At 36.0% G+C, this 15,740-nt stretch overlaps 1 protein-coding gene and 1 pseudogene across 2 annotated transcripts; both read left to right on the forward strand.

Moving 5' to 3' along the window:
- The first annotated feature begins 3,322 nt into the window (after positions 1 to 3,322).
- Positions 3,323 to 10,242, forward strand: LOC121251699 (annotated as a pseudogene). Its single transcript, XR_005938085.1, has 8 exons — positions 3,323 to 3,653; positions 6,666 to 7,240; positions 7,329 to 7,708; positions 8,020 to 8,106; positions 8,198 to 8,528; positions 9,036 to 9,429; positions 9,631 to 9,690; positions 9,790 to 10,242. The product of XR_005938085.1 is annotated as a pyrophosphate-energized vacuolar membrane proton pump-like (transcript).
- Positions 10,243 to 11,188: 946 nt separating this feature from the next.
- On the forward strand, positions 11,189 to 15,523 carry LOC121251700 (arogenate dehydrogenase 1, chloroplastic). The gene is made up of 3 exons (XM_041151023.1): positions 11,189 to 12,425; positions 12,895 to 13,888; positions 14,957 to 15,523. The coding sequence occupies exons 1-2, from the start codon at positions 11,329 to 11,331 to the stop codon at positions 13,865 to 13,867; spliced, it is 2,070 nt and encodes a 689-aa protein (XP_041006957.1). The 5' UTR covers positions 11,189 to 11,328; the 3' UTR covers positions 13,868 to 13,888; positions 14,957 to 15,523.
- The last annotated feature ends 217 nt before the right edge of the window (positions 15,524 to 15,740 follow it).

Here is a 15,740-nt window from a genome sequence, read left to right on the forward strand (position 1 = left end):
AAAAAATTAATTTTTTAATAATATATTTTATTTTTTTTTAAAATAATTGAACTGTTTTTATAAACTCACAACTGTATATAATATTACTCTTTTAAAATAAATTTTATAAGTTAAAAAAAAAATTATTCGGTACACTTAAGCTCAATTTGGTAAAAGGCAAGTTAGGCCTATTAATTCTTATTTTTATTTTTTATAGAACGGAGAGCAAGTAATTAATCTTGTTCCTTAATATTTATGGGCTTCTCCTTTTAAGGCCTAGTAAGGTGGCCCAACTTTTGTCCAAATTGAGATATTTTTTCTACAACAATCTTGCGTTTAAATAATTTAATTTAAAAAATAAATTTTAAATTTTATAAATTAAGTTTTATTATTTAACTGATGTAAATTGTATACTCTACATATTAATTTGAGAATATAATAACTCGAATTATATTTTTTTCTAGTTCAATGAAATCTCTTTTAAAGTTTGATCCAAACTTTATTCTAACTATATATATATAGGAAAAATCTAATTGCAAGCGATTCTGTGTATGATTGGTTAAAAAGTAAATTTTATTGAAAACAGTGCTAATTTGAATTTAGAATATGAAGGCAACAATATTAGTACGTAGATTAGTACACCAACTTATTTGTATATAGCAAAACTTATATATATATATATATATATATATGATATTTCTATATCAATCTTATCTAATTATGTTGATGCAGAATTATTTTTTTATATTTGTCTTTTTTTTAAGAACAATAAAAGACGATCCAAAGATTATAAATAATGTCACATAGTATATAAGTGAAATAAGAGTGTAATGCATAACATATTTTTCTTCAAACTATGGTAGAGCATGCAAAAGATAAGGTAATTAACGGGTGAGGATCATGATGGTACATTCTATATGTAGACAGAAATAGAATATGATTTTTAAACTTTGACAACAGTCCGTATAACTTTGTTAAAAGGAAGGTTCTCTTTAATTTGTGAATATAAAGAAGAGGAAGATGAAAGTAAATTCTTTTTATATTATATTAGACATCATGTAGCTTGTCTTGTGAGGGTTTGCCTACGAGAATATTTCAGATATTCTCATGATACTTCACTATTATTTATTATTTTATTATTATTATTTATTACTATTTACTACTATTTAATATAAAATCATTATTTTTTATTACTTCTTTACTATTATTCACAGAATACTTGAAAATATCTCACCATTCAAACACAACTATATCATCTGCCATGTGATTATATATTAACTATCAAGGATAGCATTCACACGAAAGTAGCCAACACTTTGGAATAAAGAAAATTTGAGAAATGTTTGGTTTGTTATAAAAAAAAGTTTACAAACTAACATGACTTAATGCAATATATTAGATCTATTTTATAATAAAAATATTTTTACAATTTAATAGATAATATTAAACTACGTTAGCATGTAAACTATATTGTGTAGGATTTATGTGTCGATTGAATATTTCTCTAAAAAATTTATCTTTACCCCAAAAAGCCACCTGACCAAATTATGGGTGCTAATATATGACATAACATGTAAACCCAATAAGAATATATATATAACACAAAAATAAATATGTGTAGATTTAATATAAATGAGTTTGAGTCAAAACAAATTGATCCGATAAGACACGATTAACAAATGAATGATTTGTATGTCAACCTATGAAACCCAAATCAACCCATATAACATAAATAAATTATATTTTCATATTGTATGAGTGTTTAGTTTTATATACCTTTATTGTTGTTAGATGACCTTTCTAAGGAAAAGATCGCCAATGAATCACAAACTGAGATAACAAGTTTTGACGTCAAACTTCATTTCTTTTGGATAGGACCCATCACATCTTATCATGAATCCAATTGTAATTTTCATTACTTAATTATCTTATAAAAATATTATTTATCTTTTATATCATTGGATTTGATACTGATCAAAAAAATATTTTATTAGATTTGATATTGATAAAAAAATATTTTATCATGCATCAAATTATAATTGTGAATGATTTATATAATTATCTATATATTTTATATGAAATTATATTAATTAAGTAAAAATAAATATACAAGTCAGCTCAATTTTAGGGTTTGATCAATTTAATTAAAAATGCCACATTCGTATTAATCCATATGGCATCATTTGAATTCAAAACCAACCTCAACTTATTTTATTATTATAATTTTTTTAAATTTTTATATAAAATATAATAAATAATTTAATTTTTTTAAAATTAATAATAATAATAATATTAAAAAAATATTTTATTATACTATTTATAAATCATCTTTAACTTATCTCTAAATTCAAATCAGACCTAATCTAATATCGCATAACTTAACACCACACGAATCCAATACACAACCACAAAAAGCCACCTCAAAATTCTAAGTTACAACTGCAACACTCAAAAGGAAACAAGAAAACGAGAAGCTTGTACGATGAGCAAAAAGACACGACCAACCGTGAGGGCAGAAAAATCCGACCCATCACTCCCCTCAACGAAATTTCTTTTATAGGAATCAATCTGTCCTGTACGGCTATTTATCATTTGATTCTCATGTATTTCGAACCGTATTGGATCAAAATAATTGTATAAATTAAATTTATTAAATATTTAATGATATTCATGATTTCAAATAATTAATAATAAATATAATCTTTCCTAATTATTAAAATTTCGTTTAGATAGTAAAAATATTTTAACTTATTATTAAAATTTTTTTATTTTTTCACACAATTCGGGTGACATCACATGATAAATTATTCAATATTTTATTTAATGAGTGTATTCAATACTTTTTAATGGTTAATTATTAATGAAATTTATTATTTTTTCAATCTTTTATAGAAAAGTTAAAACTATCTCAACCTATTTCATATATTTAAACATATATCTTAATCTATACATTTAAACAGATTGAAATGAGATTAATAAAATATTATTATTTATAAATTAATCTAGATCATTTGAAATCATCTTAACATTAAATGCAGCCTTAGTAAAATACTATGAAAAATTTTAAAATTTTAAAACCAAATCTTATGATTTAATAATTGGATGATGTATTTACAAGTAGAATAACTTTTGAATGTACTTAGTACGTAGACAATTTAGTTTGGAATGGCACGTACGTAGACATGGAGATACATAAAGGCATCGCTCCCTTCATATTAATTACAAGCTTCTACAGTAAATAATTTATTTTTTTTAAATTTTAAAATAATAATAAAATTAAAATATAATATTTTAATAATATTTTATCATCTCACGTCACCCCAATTTAATTTAATATGGACCGTTACTTCGTCAGAAACTCTCACTCACTCTCACGAGACTGTTTGTTTGTTTGTGGAATATTGGGTCTGTTTGGCCATGGGTGAGACGCTCTTGCCAGCTATCGGGGTTGAGATTTTGATTCCGGCGTGCGTTGGTGGCAATAGCGTTCGCGCTGGTCCAGTGGCTCCTCGTCTCGCGAGTCAAGCTCTCGCCGCACGGTCTCGACTCCGCAGGTACCGACGGTGGCGCCGGCAAGAATGGCCACGCCGAATACCTCATTGAAGAAGAGGAAGGCCTTACTGATCACAGCGTCGTCCTCAAGTGCGCCGATATCCAAAGCGCCATTGCTGAAGGTTTTTCCATTCTCTCTCCTTGAGTTTCGAAATACTCGAATCCTTTTAACTATTTCAATTCCTTTCTTTTTGCTTGCTTTCTCTGCCCCCACCTGGTGATTGGTCGTCTTGGCAGATTTCGTAGTGTTTCGATTTCATTGTTCACTTTTTCTGGATTTGTGCTGTTTGTTTGAGACTACGCGTTTGAAGTAATTTCTTCTGTTGGAAGCGTTTTGTTTTGATTGGTGACGCCTTGTCGGTGGTCTGTTGTCAGGGCTTGTGCGTGAAAGCGACAGTTTTTTTTCTGCCTTTTGGACAGTATATTTTTTTTTTATTACTTTATTTTGTTTTATTATTGGGGTGTTGTTGACTTGTTGAGTAAGATATGAATAATCCGAGCATGTTTAAGCTGTTGCTGTTGTATTATGATTTCACCGTCTGATATGAAACTGCTCGCTGGTTCTGGACCTGGGCCCACTGAGAAATCTTCTTCTATATTTTGTGATCAACATTATTTCATATTCTTATCATTTTGTCTGTATACGCAAAAGAGTCGTCGAAACAATTTATGTCTAAAATTAATTTATTTCATCCCATCTTATATAATTATTATAATTTTCTTAAATTTTCATATAAAAATAATAAACAATTCAATTTTTTTAAATATTAAAATAAAAATAATATTAAAAATTTATATTATAACACTATTTTATTTAATTTTTAATAAAATATATTATTTCATTTCATCTCATTTGAACTGCATAACCAGCGGAATATTAATTTACACGAGAACTAGTAGGTAGCTAAATCTTATTGTTTATAACTTTATACGCTGGGAGTTTATTCGATAAGAAATGATATTTATAGTGGCGGAATATGTAAGTACTGCGTAATCGTTTTGAAAAAAATAAGTAAATACGAAATTTATATAAAAAAAAATTAATTTTTTAATAATAAACATCATTTCTTTTCAAAATAATTACATAATGCTTATAAACTCTATGACTAGATACAGCATTAATCTTTTTCGATCTCTAATGTTTATCATTCTCTACGCGTGTATGTGAGTAGGTGCCTGGGTGTGATCATGCACACTTCCTCATGCATGTATTTAATGATTTATTAAAGCTAGCACCTGGTCTGCAGAATCACACTAGACTTTGGACTCTCCGTAGAATTGGACTTTAATGCTTTGTTCTTTCGTTATTTTTCCGAGACATTCAAACCTACATGGCAATTCCCTCACTACCACATGATAAATTGTTCAATACACTCGTTGAAGTGATCCCAGTCTCCCTCCCTGCATTGGGTCGTATGGGCGGGATCCAGAACACTGGTGCAAGGAAGCAGTTCTACACTGGCCGGTGTACAGTAACTTTTTTTTCTTCCTCCCATATACTGAGCATGGAACTTCCCTTTCGAAGGGGATGTGTGCTGATTAGCCACCTTTTGACAGCTTCATTGAAATTACTATATCTTGAAAAGTCTGAAATACTGATCGTGTTTGGATGTATTTACTATGCTAATTGCCACCTACTTTATAAACATTTCTTGATCTCAATTTCTTAACCATAGATGTGCCTTTAATTTAACAGGTCAGAGGGTGTAATACCTGTTTTTTAAATAGATTATAATTTTCACCTTTTCCAGTTTTTTTCTCTTCGTACTTCCAATTAGTTTTCATTTGTTGGAAATTTTCTTGGTGTGTGTACGGTGAAAGACACATTTTGTTTTGGAGTCATTTTTTTTTTTTGAAAGAAACCTCAGTATATTATAAATGTGTTTCATGTATACATCTTCTGTCAAATTCCAAACTATTAACTAAGAAATCTGGGACTTCTTCTATCCAAACTTTTTCCTGATCTAAGTGTAAAGCGGCCTTGGCCAAATTGTGAGCAACAGAGTTTTTTTTCCCTATAATCGAACTGTAAAAACCAGTCCTTCCTATGCTTAAAAACATTTCTAATATTATCAATCAACGGAACAACAAGAGACAAGATTTCTTCTTCACTTTTCACAGCCATGATGACTGCCTTTGCATCCCCTTCAAAGATAACTTTCTGAATATTGAGTTCAATACAAATCTGCATTGCCTTCCACAGAGCTATGCTTTCTGCAACTTCCGGAGACTGTACATTCCTTCTACTATCACACAGCAAACAATGCCTCTCCATTTTCATTTCTACTGATTAACCCCATCCCCATTCTCCTCTTCTTCAAGTCCAAAGATGCATCCCATTTAACCTTCACAAAGATGAATATCATTTATATGCATCTTAAGATGGCCTCTAACAGAGTCTAACTCATCCTAACGTGAGATGTAGCGTTTTTAGTGGTCATGCACCCTGCCCTGGAGGGGACGTTTCATTTGAGGACCATTATACTGGATGAGTTCGAACAATATGCTATTACGAACTTCTGCTGTTCTGAGGGTATAGAGAGAAGATCAATACTGATAATAAATTTGGTATGTCCGATACTTGATGGGCCCCTTTCATCTACATGCATGCCACTTGTACACCGTATAACTGTATGGTTCTTCATGAAGAACAGAATGCTTACATATAACTCGAGATGATTAAGATTCCCTAGTGTGTATGAATTGAGGATGCATTCATTCTTTGCGATTTAATCATTCCTCACATTTTCACCTCAAAGGCTGAATAATCAGCAGTTTCAAGCATCACAGCTTGTTGGATAGGCCTTGGTTCTTGATAAGATTCAATCTGTGCTTTAAGTTGTTATCAAGGCTATCAGAAGAAAAATGATTGAAGTTACTGATACTTATGTAAATTAAATTACTTACAAATTTTTTTATGTAAATCATATTAAGGTGTTAATTTTGTCTTATGTGTGTTATATATGTGGCAATTCTTTCCTTTTTTTTTTTATTTTTTTTATGTCTTGCTATAATCTGGTTAAAGGCACTACTATAGCCTGGTAATTTTCTCATCTCATTAGTTCCAAAGTCTTATCTCAATTTTTGATGTGTCCTTTGGGGTTCACTAATACTGTGGTGCATGGATGTTACAGGAGCAACCTCCTTCCTATTTACGGAATACAAGTATGTTGGTATTTTCATGGCGGCTTTTGCTGTATTGATATTCCTTTTCCTTGGCTCTGTGGAGGGTTTTAGCACAAGCAGTCAGCCTTGCACATATGACCCAACCAAGTTGTGCAAGCCTGCTCTTGCAACTGCTATCTTCAGTACCATATCATTCTTGCTTGGTGCTTTCACCTTGGTGGTCTCTGGCTTCCTTGGAATGAAGATTGCTACCTATGCTAATGCCAGAACCACCCTGGAGGCAAGAAAGGGCGTTGGGAAGGCATTTATCACAGCATTTAGATCTGGTGCTGTCATGGGCTTTCTCCTTGCTGCCAACGGTCTCTTGGTGCTTTACATTGCCATCAATCTCTTTAAGCTGTACTATGGTGATGATTGGGAAGGCCTTTCTGAGTCTATCACTGGTTATGGTCTTGGTGGATCTTCCATGGCTCTCTTCGGTAGAGTTGGTGGGGGTATCTATACTAAAGCTGCTGATGTTGGTGCTGATCTTGTTGGAAAGGTTGAGAGAAACATTCCTGAGGATGACCCTAGAAATCCAGCTGTAAGGATCTCTACTTCTCAGAAAACTTTTAGTTTATGAAATAGCTCTTTTCCTGTTCACACTTTTAATTTGACCGTCTTCTTGTCAGGTCATAGCCAATAATGTTGGTGATAATGTTGGGGATATAGCCGGTATGGGATCTGATCTTTTTGGCTCATATGCTGAGTCTTCCTGTGCTGCCCTGGTTGTTGCATCCATATCCTCTTTTGGGATCAATCACGACTTTACTGCAATGCTGTATCCTCTCATTGTTAGTTCTGTGGGTATCCTTGTTTGTTTGATCACCACTCTATTTGCAACTGATTTCTTTGAAATCAAGGATGTGAAAGAAATTGAGCCAGCATTGAAGAGGCAGCTCATCATTTCGACTGTTTTGATGACTGCTGGGGTTGCACTTGTTAGTTGGATTGCGCTCCCACCTTCCTTCACCATATTCAACTTTGGAACTCAGAAATTTGTGAAGAACTGGTAAACATTTATTTGACATTTTCATAAACCATACATATTTTTCTCAAACAGTAAACAAATCTCTCACTCAAAAGTCATGCTCATCTCTGAGGCCCGACTTTCTCAAAAAAGCAAACTATCTATATTTTTCTCAAGACACATTTGGGGTTGGAGGGAGTAGTGTTTTCATTGCTTGTTTAATGCATCAAATGAGAGGCATTTTGCAACTCCATGTTTTTCTGATTTAGTTGAATGTGTTTATTGGAGTCATTATGGTTATTCAGGACATCCATGCAGCCTTTAGACATGCTGCCTTTGTTTTGTGTGTGCAGGCAGCTGTCCTTGTGCGTTGCTGTTGGCTTGTGGGCTGGGCTTATTATTGGATTTGTTACCGAGTATTACACTAGCAATGCTTACAGGTACTAGTTTTGGAAGCATTTATGAATGCACCTTTCTGCTTTTGTTGATTGGTGTTTTAAATCAACTATTGCATGTCATTATTTCTTGCAGTCCTGTACAAGACGTTGCTGATTCCTGCCGGACTGGAGCTGCTACTAATGTCATTTTTGGCCTTGCTTTGGGCTACAAATCTGTTATTATTCCTATTATTGCCATTGCTGTTAGTATCTATCTTAGTTTCAGCTTTGCTGCTATGTATGGTATTGCAATGGCTGCCCTTGGAATGCGGAGCACCATAGCTACTGGATTGGCCATTGATGCATATGGTCCCATCAGTGATAATGCTGGAGGCATTGCTGAGATGGCAGGCATGAGCCACAGGATTCGAGAAAGAACCGATGCCCTCGATGCTGCAGGAAACACCACTGCTGCTATTGGAAAGGTTTGAAAAGTCTCTACTCTACATGCTGCTTTTTTCATTTATTGGTATCCATAAGGTGTTGTGCCATATCCCCCATGCCCACTTTTCTCGAGGGAGGATGTTGACTTTTCAGAAATGCATATTAACATATAGCTTGGTGCATCTATGAGACCTTAATGTGTTGACACTTGGCTTGTTCTTCTCTTGGATTTTCAATTTTCGGGTGGAGTTTACACAAAAGCACGTTAATATACACTTGGATGTTGTATACTTCTTGTGTATTTGGGCTATGCCTATTTACTTGTTTCAATAAAATTTTATTTTTACTTATAAAAAAATATACACTTGGATGTTGACACTTTTGGTTGTTGCTCTGGATTTTATGTTGGACCACACAACTTGAATAAGATTGTCTCATTATTTTTTGATGAAACAATATAACTACACTTGATCAGAATACCTAATTGCATGAAGGCCGAACTATTTTTTCGTCTGATAAAAAACCTTAATTTATGTTTTTGTTTCTAGGGCTTTGCAATTGGTTCAGCCGCTCTTTGGTGCTTTTGTGAGCCGTACAGGAATTTCAACAGTTGATGTCTTGTCTGCAAAAGTGTTCATTGGCTTGCTTGTGGGAGCAATGCTTCCTTACTGGTTCTCTGCCATGACGAGGAAGAGTGTGGGAAGTGCAGCTCTGAAGATGGTTGAGGAAGTGCGCAGGCAATTCAACTCCATCCCAGGTCTCATGGAGGGCACTGCCAAGCCTGACTATGCTACCTGTGTTAAGATCTCCATTGATGCTTCCATCAAAGAGATGATCCCACCTGGTGCTCTCGTCATGCTCACACCTCTTTTTGTAGGTATCCTTTTTGGTGTGGAAACTCTCTCTGGCATCCTCGCCGGATCCCTTGTTTCTGGTGTACAGGTAATGCTATAGCCTCAATGCTTGGAAGGATCCCCATGTAGCTGTAGTTAAGTAGCATACCTTTTAATCAAGGTCGTAAGGTAGTTATATTTATGGTTCCAACAGTACAGTAGCAGTCATTTAATTTGGTGTTGTCTTTAATACTTCGGGACACTAAAGCTATATTTGATACATATGTTTCTTATTTGTCTACAATCACAGATTGCTATCTCTGCATCCAACACTGGTGGCGCATGGGATAATGCCAAAAAGTATATCGAGGTAAACACTCTCCAGGGAATCTTTTCTCGACTCGCTGTTCAACTTTCAAGTCTAATTTATTGTATATATTATGTTCTGAATTTTGTTTTGAAATGATAGGCTGGTGCTTCAGAGCATGCAAGAACCCTTGGTCCAAAAGGATCGGATCCGCATAAGGCTGCTGTTATTGGTGATACTATTGGGGACCCACTCAAGGATACATCTGGACCATCTCTCAACATTCTTATCAAGCTAATGGCAGTTGAGTCACTTGTGTTTGCTCCCTTCTTTGCTACACATGGCGGCCTGCTCTTTCAAGATCTGAAACAAGCAGATGGGAAAAACAACGAGGGATGGTTGGCCATTTCTTTTCCTTTGTCTTCTTAGTTCTTGCTCTCAATTATAAAGTAGTTTTTAGAACATATTATCCTTTAAAAATTCTCTCCTCCAGAGATGAACCGGCTGAGGAATAACCCCTTTTAGGGGTTGATGACGATGATAATGATGATGTAGTAGTGTTCAATCCCATGAAGAGTTGGGAACTGCTTTATAATTCATTATCCTATTAAGAAAGATTATGACTTGTTTCCCTGTTTATTTCTTTGTTTATTTTTGGCAAGAGCTTCATTGAAATGCTATTAAAAGGACATACATTTAAGGTGGATCAGTACAACCATGCTTTCCCTCTGAGGAGAGATTTTAGGTGAGCTGCAGTTTCTCTTTTTCCCCCTTTCTAACTATAGTTCATCTTTTTCTTTCCCCTCCCCTAACCATCCTCTCTTCCTTCTCTGCCTCCCTATCTTCTTCTCCAAAGACCAAATCGGAAAAAGGTTAACCAACCACTGATAGACAGACTGAAGGATGATTCAGGGCATTTCATTGATGTCAACCATTTAAAAAGGTGGACAACCAACCCTAGGAGGAAGGATCATTGCTAAATACCACGGAAAACATGGCCCCCAAACACACCATAAGCCATCTTGCTCTAAACTCTAAAGGCACACACGTGAAAAGCTGGTTTGGTATACAAAACCAAATTATCTCATCTCATCTTATATAATTATTATAATTTTTTTAAACTCTCACATAAAATATAATAAAAAATTTAACTTTTTTAAATCTCAAAACAAAAATAATATTAAAAAATTATATTAGAACAATATTTTATTTAATTTTTAACAAAATATCTTATTTCATCTCATTTGAACTGCGTAACTAAATGAGACTTTCGCTCCATTTGCAAATAACACTACTACTACTACATTAATATATATATGTATGTATTAATATTTACTTTTTTTTTATAAATATAATAAATCTGTATATAAATTAAATAACATGTGTTACCACCATGTCAATATGTAAATTTATTTTTTTGAAATCTTTTTATAACTAAAATACTTATCTAAATCATATATTAGAGATCAAGTTTGCAATAAATAGCATTGCGATGTGATCTCCTGGCACATAACAAATGTTCTTACAAATGGATATTTTCATGTGAAATAAAAAGGCTTGCTAATAAGAGAAGTGCTTGGTTGGGGAGCTTTTCTGAACTAGAAGGGGCAACGCGTACTTCTGCCACCTCTCCATCTGCGTTTGTCTCTACTGTTTTTCACAAATCTCATCAGAGAGCTCCTCTCGCTCCCGCAAATTGCAATGCTCTCTCCCTCTTCTCTTCACCGCCATTATTCAACCCTACCACCATCCACACCCTCTCTCTCTTTCTCCCCTCTGCACCACTCTCTCTCTTTCTTCAACCCCCTTACTACCCCTACCTTCTCTCTAAGCCGCCGCACACCACTACGCATTCGGGCCCTCGACGCCGCCCAGCCCTTTGACTATGAATCCAAGCTCGCCTCTGCCCATTTCCACACCAACCAGCACCTCAAAATCGCCATTGTCGGCTTCGGCAACTACGGGCAGTTTCTCGCCAAAACCCTCGTCCGCCAAGGCCACACCATCCTCGCCCACTCCCGCTCCGACTACTCCCACATAGCCAAGAACCTCGGTGTCTCCTTCTTCTCCGACCCCCACGACCTCTGCGAACAACACCCGGAAGTCATTCTCCTCTGTAGCTCCATCATCTCCACCGAACGGGTGCTCCGCTCCCTCCCTCTCCAGCGACTCAAGCGTAGTACTTTGTTCGTCGACGTTCTTTCGGTCAAAGAGCTCCCCAGAGATCTGCTGTTAGACCTTTTGCCCAATGATTTCGATCTGATTTGCTCGCACCCAATGTTCGGACCCCAAAGCGCCAGGCGCAGCTGGAGTGGGTGTTTCTTTGTCTACGAAAAAGTCCGAATTGGCGAAGAAGAATCGAGGATCTCGCGGTGCGAGAAGTTCCTCGACGTTTTCGCGCGAGAAGGGTGTAAAATGGTGGATATGTGCTGCGTGGAGCACGACAAGTACGCGGCGGGTTCACAGTTCATTACCCATACAGTTGGGAGGGTATTGGAGATGTTGAACTTGGAGTCCACGCCGATTAATACCAAGGGGTATGAGACTTTGCTGGATTTGGTGGAGAACACGGCGGCGGATAGCTTTGATTTGTATTACGGGTTGTTCATGTACAATAAGAGCGCGTTGGAGATGTTGGAGAGGTTGGATTTGGCTTTCGAGGCGTTAAGGAATGAGCTCTTCGGCCGCTTGCATCATGTGGTGAGGAAACAATTGTTTGAGAAGGTGCGAAACTCGCAGGAAAGTAGCGCTCGGCCTCGAAATGGTGCTGCATTGCCATCTTCTGCATTGGCTCTGAGGTAAAATCCAAAATATTGAAGTTTGGTATGGGGTTCCTTTTTATTTCGTTAATTAATTGCGGGTATTCTTTTTTGGTTATTTCGTCAGTCGCTTTTTTTGTGTTAGATCTGGACAGAAGTTTCGTTGAGTATGTCTGGTGTAATTCTGATCTTTTCAACATTGAAAAGCTTTTAAATCTGAAGCAATAAGAGGACCACCAACCAGATAGTTGATGCTGGTTGAGGCTTTGTTCTTATTTTTTTATTGTTTTTTGGGGTTCATCGTTGAAGGAGATAATAACCGAGATGGTGGCGGTGAAATACTTCTTTCCTTTGTTTGCTGGATTCTGTGATCCTGGTGGGATTACATCAACAATTGGTCAGCCATCATGGACAAATAGTGGGCTCAAAATCATTTGGGGGTTGGGGATGAATCATTCTACAAAAATCATATTTACAATTTTCATCAAGTTTTAATCCAAACTTTCAGGTCTGAGGATAGTGCTCAACCGAATGAGTACAAAGGGCAGATCTCTGATCGCTTTGGTGACAGCTCAAAACTAAAAATTGCAATAGTTGGATTTGGCAACTTTGGTCAGTTCCTTGCGAAGACTATTGTACACCAAGGACACACTGTTTTGGCATATTCTAGATCGGACTACTCTGATGTTGCAAAAAAATTAGGAGTTTCTTACTTCTCTGATGCAGACGATCTTTGTGAAGAGCACCCTGAAGTTATTCTTCTTTGTACTTCCATTCTATCTACTGAGAAAGTTCTGAAGTCATTACCAGTTCAGAGACTGAAGAGGAGTACTCTGTTTGTTGATGTACTTTCTGTGAAAGAATTTCCTAGAAGTTTGTTTCTTCAAAATCTGCCACCCGATTTTGATGTTCTCTGCACACATCCTATGTTTGGACCTGAGAGTGGTAAAAATGGGTGGAATGGTCTTCCTTTTGTTTATGATAAGGTTAGAGTTGGAAGTGATGAATCAAGAGTATCACGGTGTGACTGGTTTCTTGATATTTTTGCACGAGAAGGGTGCCGAATGGTGGAAATGAGTTGTGCAGAACATGATTGGCATGCGGCTGGGTCACAGTTCATTACTCACACGATGGGAAGGGTTTTAGAAAAGTTGGAGTTGGAGTCAACACCTATTAACACAAAAGGCTATGAGACTTTGTTAAATCTGGTGGAGAATACTGCAGGGGATAGCTTTGACCTTTACTATGGCTTATTCATGTACAATGTAAATGCAATGGAGCAGCTAGAGAGGTTAGACCATTCTTTTGAATCATTGAAGAAGCAGCTCTTTGGGCGTTTGCATGGTGTTCTTCGGAAGCAACTGTTTGAGGATGCAGAGAAGTTTGAAGTCTCATGGGAAAAACGCATGTTGCCAAAACTATCGGAAGGCAATGCTGCACTGACATCTTCTTTGGAGGCTCTTAATGGCGAAAACAACTAAGTTCCATGTTTCGTCTCTGTGGTAAGTAGCATCGGTACTGTTCTATTAGAGTAATGCTACTCACCATCGTTTTTATGATCATCCTCCCACCATCCCATGATGTGGTACTAATTGATTGGAGACATTTGTTATGTTCTTCTTGGGGGTCTATCACTTGATGCCACGTCAAGGAATGTTGAGAGAATGATGTATAGAATTCTTCTATTACGTTATGGTTGAAATGTTTTTGGCTGTCATTGCTGCCGGTTCTATCATAGTTGAAATTTCCTTATAACTTCCTCTACTTCATCTTGTTAACTTTTTTTTTTTTTTTGAAAAAAAAGGGGAGAAAGAAAGCATGGTATGGAAGTGTGAATCCTGAGCTTTTTAAGGTTGAAGTAATTTTTTTTGGCACTGGGTGTCTGAGAACAAAGTCTCGACTGATCGGGGTGTCTAGGCCCTCTTGGCAAGGAGCTTCCCATAAGTTCATCTTGGGCATTTCAAAAGGGAACCACCCACCCCCCCCCCCCCCCCCCCCCCCCCCCCCCCCCCCCCCTCCGAGAGTCCAATGATCCATAGAAATTGTTTGCACCTAAGAGGATTCGAACCTTAGACCTAGAGGGAGTATACCACCAAGACCTAGAGGGAGCATACCACACACTACCTGCATGTAACTAGTGGCAGAGATACTTATATGAGATTATTAATTCCCATAATTCAATTGTGTCATTTCTAGTAACTAGAGTTGGTGATACAGGTTCAATTTGAGGATTCAACATGCTAGGATCAGATTTATTATGCTCCTAGTGGCCTGGATGAAATTTCAGTTTGGCCCCTTGTGCCATTTAGAATTGTCCTCTTCTGAAATTTGCTTGCCTGATGAAAATCATTGAGAATCTCTATTGCCATTGACTTGGTTTTCTGTCATATATACCTTTAATAGTTTAATAAGCGCTCATTTGTGAAGACTTGAAAATAAAATATACATGCATCTAGTTGCAAGTCGAAGTTTCAGCTTGATAGTTATTTACTTGTTATAGAAAAATAAGTGCATTATTTGGATGTTGATTAGAATCGCTATTGGTGATCTGTTTAACTTGGTCTGTTCAGCTGAATGGTTGTTGGTGGTGCTTAAGACGATCCATACTTGTTTGGAGCTGCAAAAAGGGATCTTTTCTTTAATCTTCTATATGCTGAAGGCAGTAGCTCAATGTTGCAGTTATGATGAGGATGCGCAGCATAGATCAATGGATGCACCAATAAGAAGTGATTTGATTCAAGTTTGAAGCTCTATATGGACAAGGGAAGGTAAAAGAGAATTAGGATTGGGGCCACTAGAGATGACATAGTGATCTGTAATTTTAAGGAAGATATGATTAGTTTTTAGGAAGCTGCCAATAAGCTATTGGTTTACCAGAGTTTTGGTTAGTTTAGATTGTTAGAGGAGTTTTGGTTGTTCCTCCATTTAGGTCCTGACTTTTTGGAAGCTGTTTGATGTATCATTATTCGAGTAGTTGTTATGTTGTAATTTTAATTTAGGAAAGAGGTAGGATCTTTTGACATGTTTCTTTTCTCATATTGTTGTGAACACTTACAAAAATAATTGTTATAATTGTGAACTTTGAAGCGAATGAAGAAATTTTTGGTCCTGGTGGGATGGACTTTTTCTTTGCCAAATTTGAATGCTCCTCTACTTGAGTTTTGGTGGGTAACAGGCCTTCATACACGGTCAGTTTCAATGCTAGATGTTCTCATCTCCATCCCATTTTATCTCAACATCCAAACATCACTAAGTATAAATACTCATCAATTTCAAATCTTCAATTTTTTTATCTAACTATCACAACTTTTCCGAACTTCTAAACAAAATATAAAAAACAAATTTAATTTTTTT

This window comes from Juglans microcarpa x Juglans regia, chromosome 2S, assembly GCF_004785595.1.
Source record: "Juglans microcarpa x Juglans regia isolate MS1-56 chromosome 2S, Jm3101_v1.0, whole genome shotgun sequence".
Classification (NCBI taxonomy): Eukaryota; Viridiplantae; Streptophyta; class Magnoliopsida; order Fagales; family Juglandaceae; genus Juglans; species Juglans microcarpa x Juglans regia.

Excerpts from the sequence above, each read along its gene's own strand:
- LOC121251700 (XM_041151023.1), top strand. The coding sequence starts at position 11,329 with ATGCTCTCTCCCTCTTCTCTTCACCGCCATTATTCAACCCTACCACCA. Across the intron at positions 12,426-12,894 it reads TCTTCTGCATTGGCTCTGAG|GTCTGAGGATAGTGCTCAAC; the intron begins GTAAAATCCAAA and ends CCAAACTTTCAG.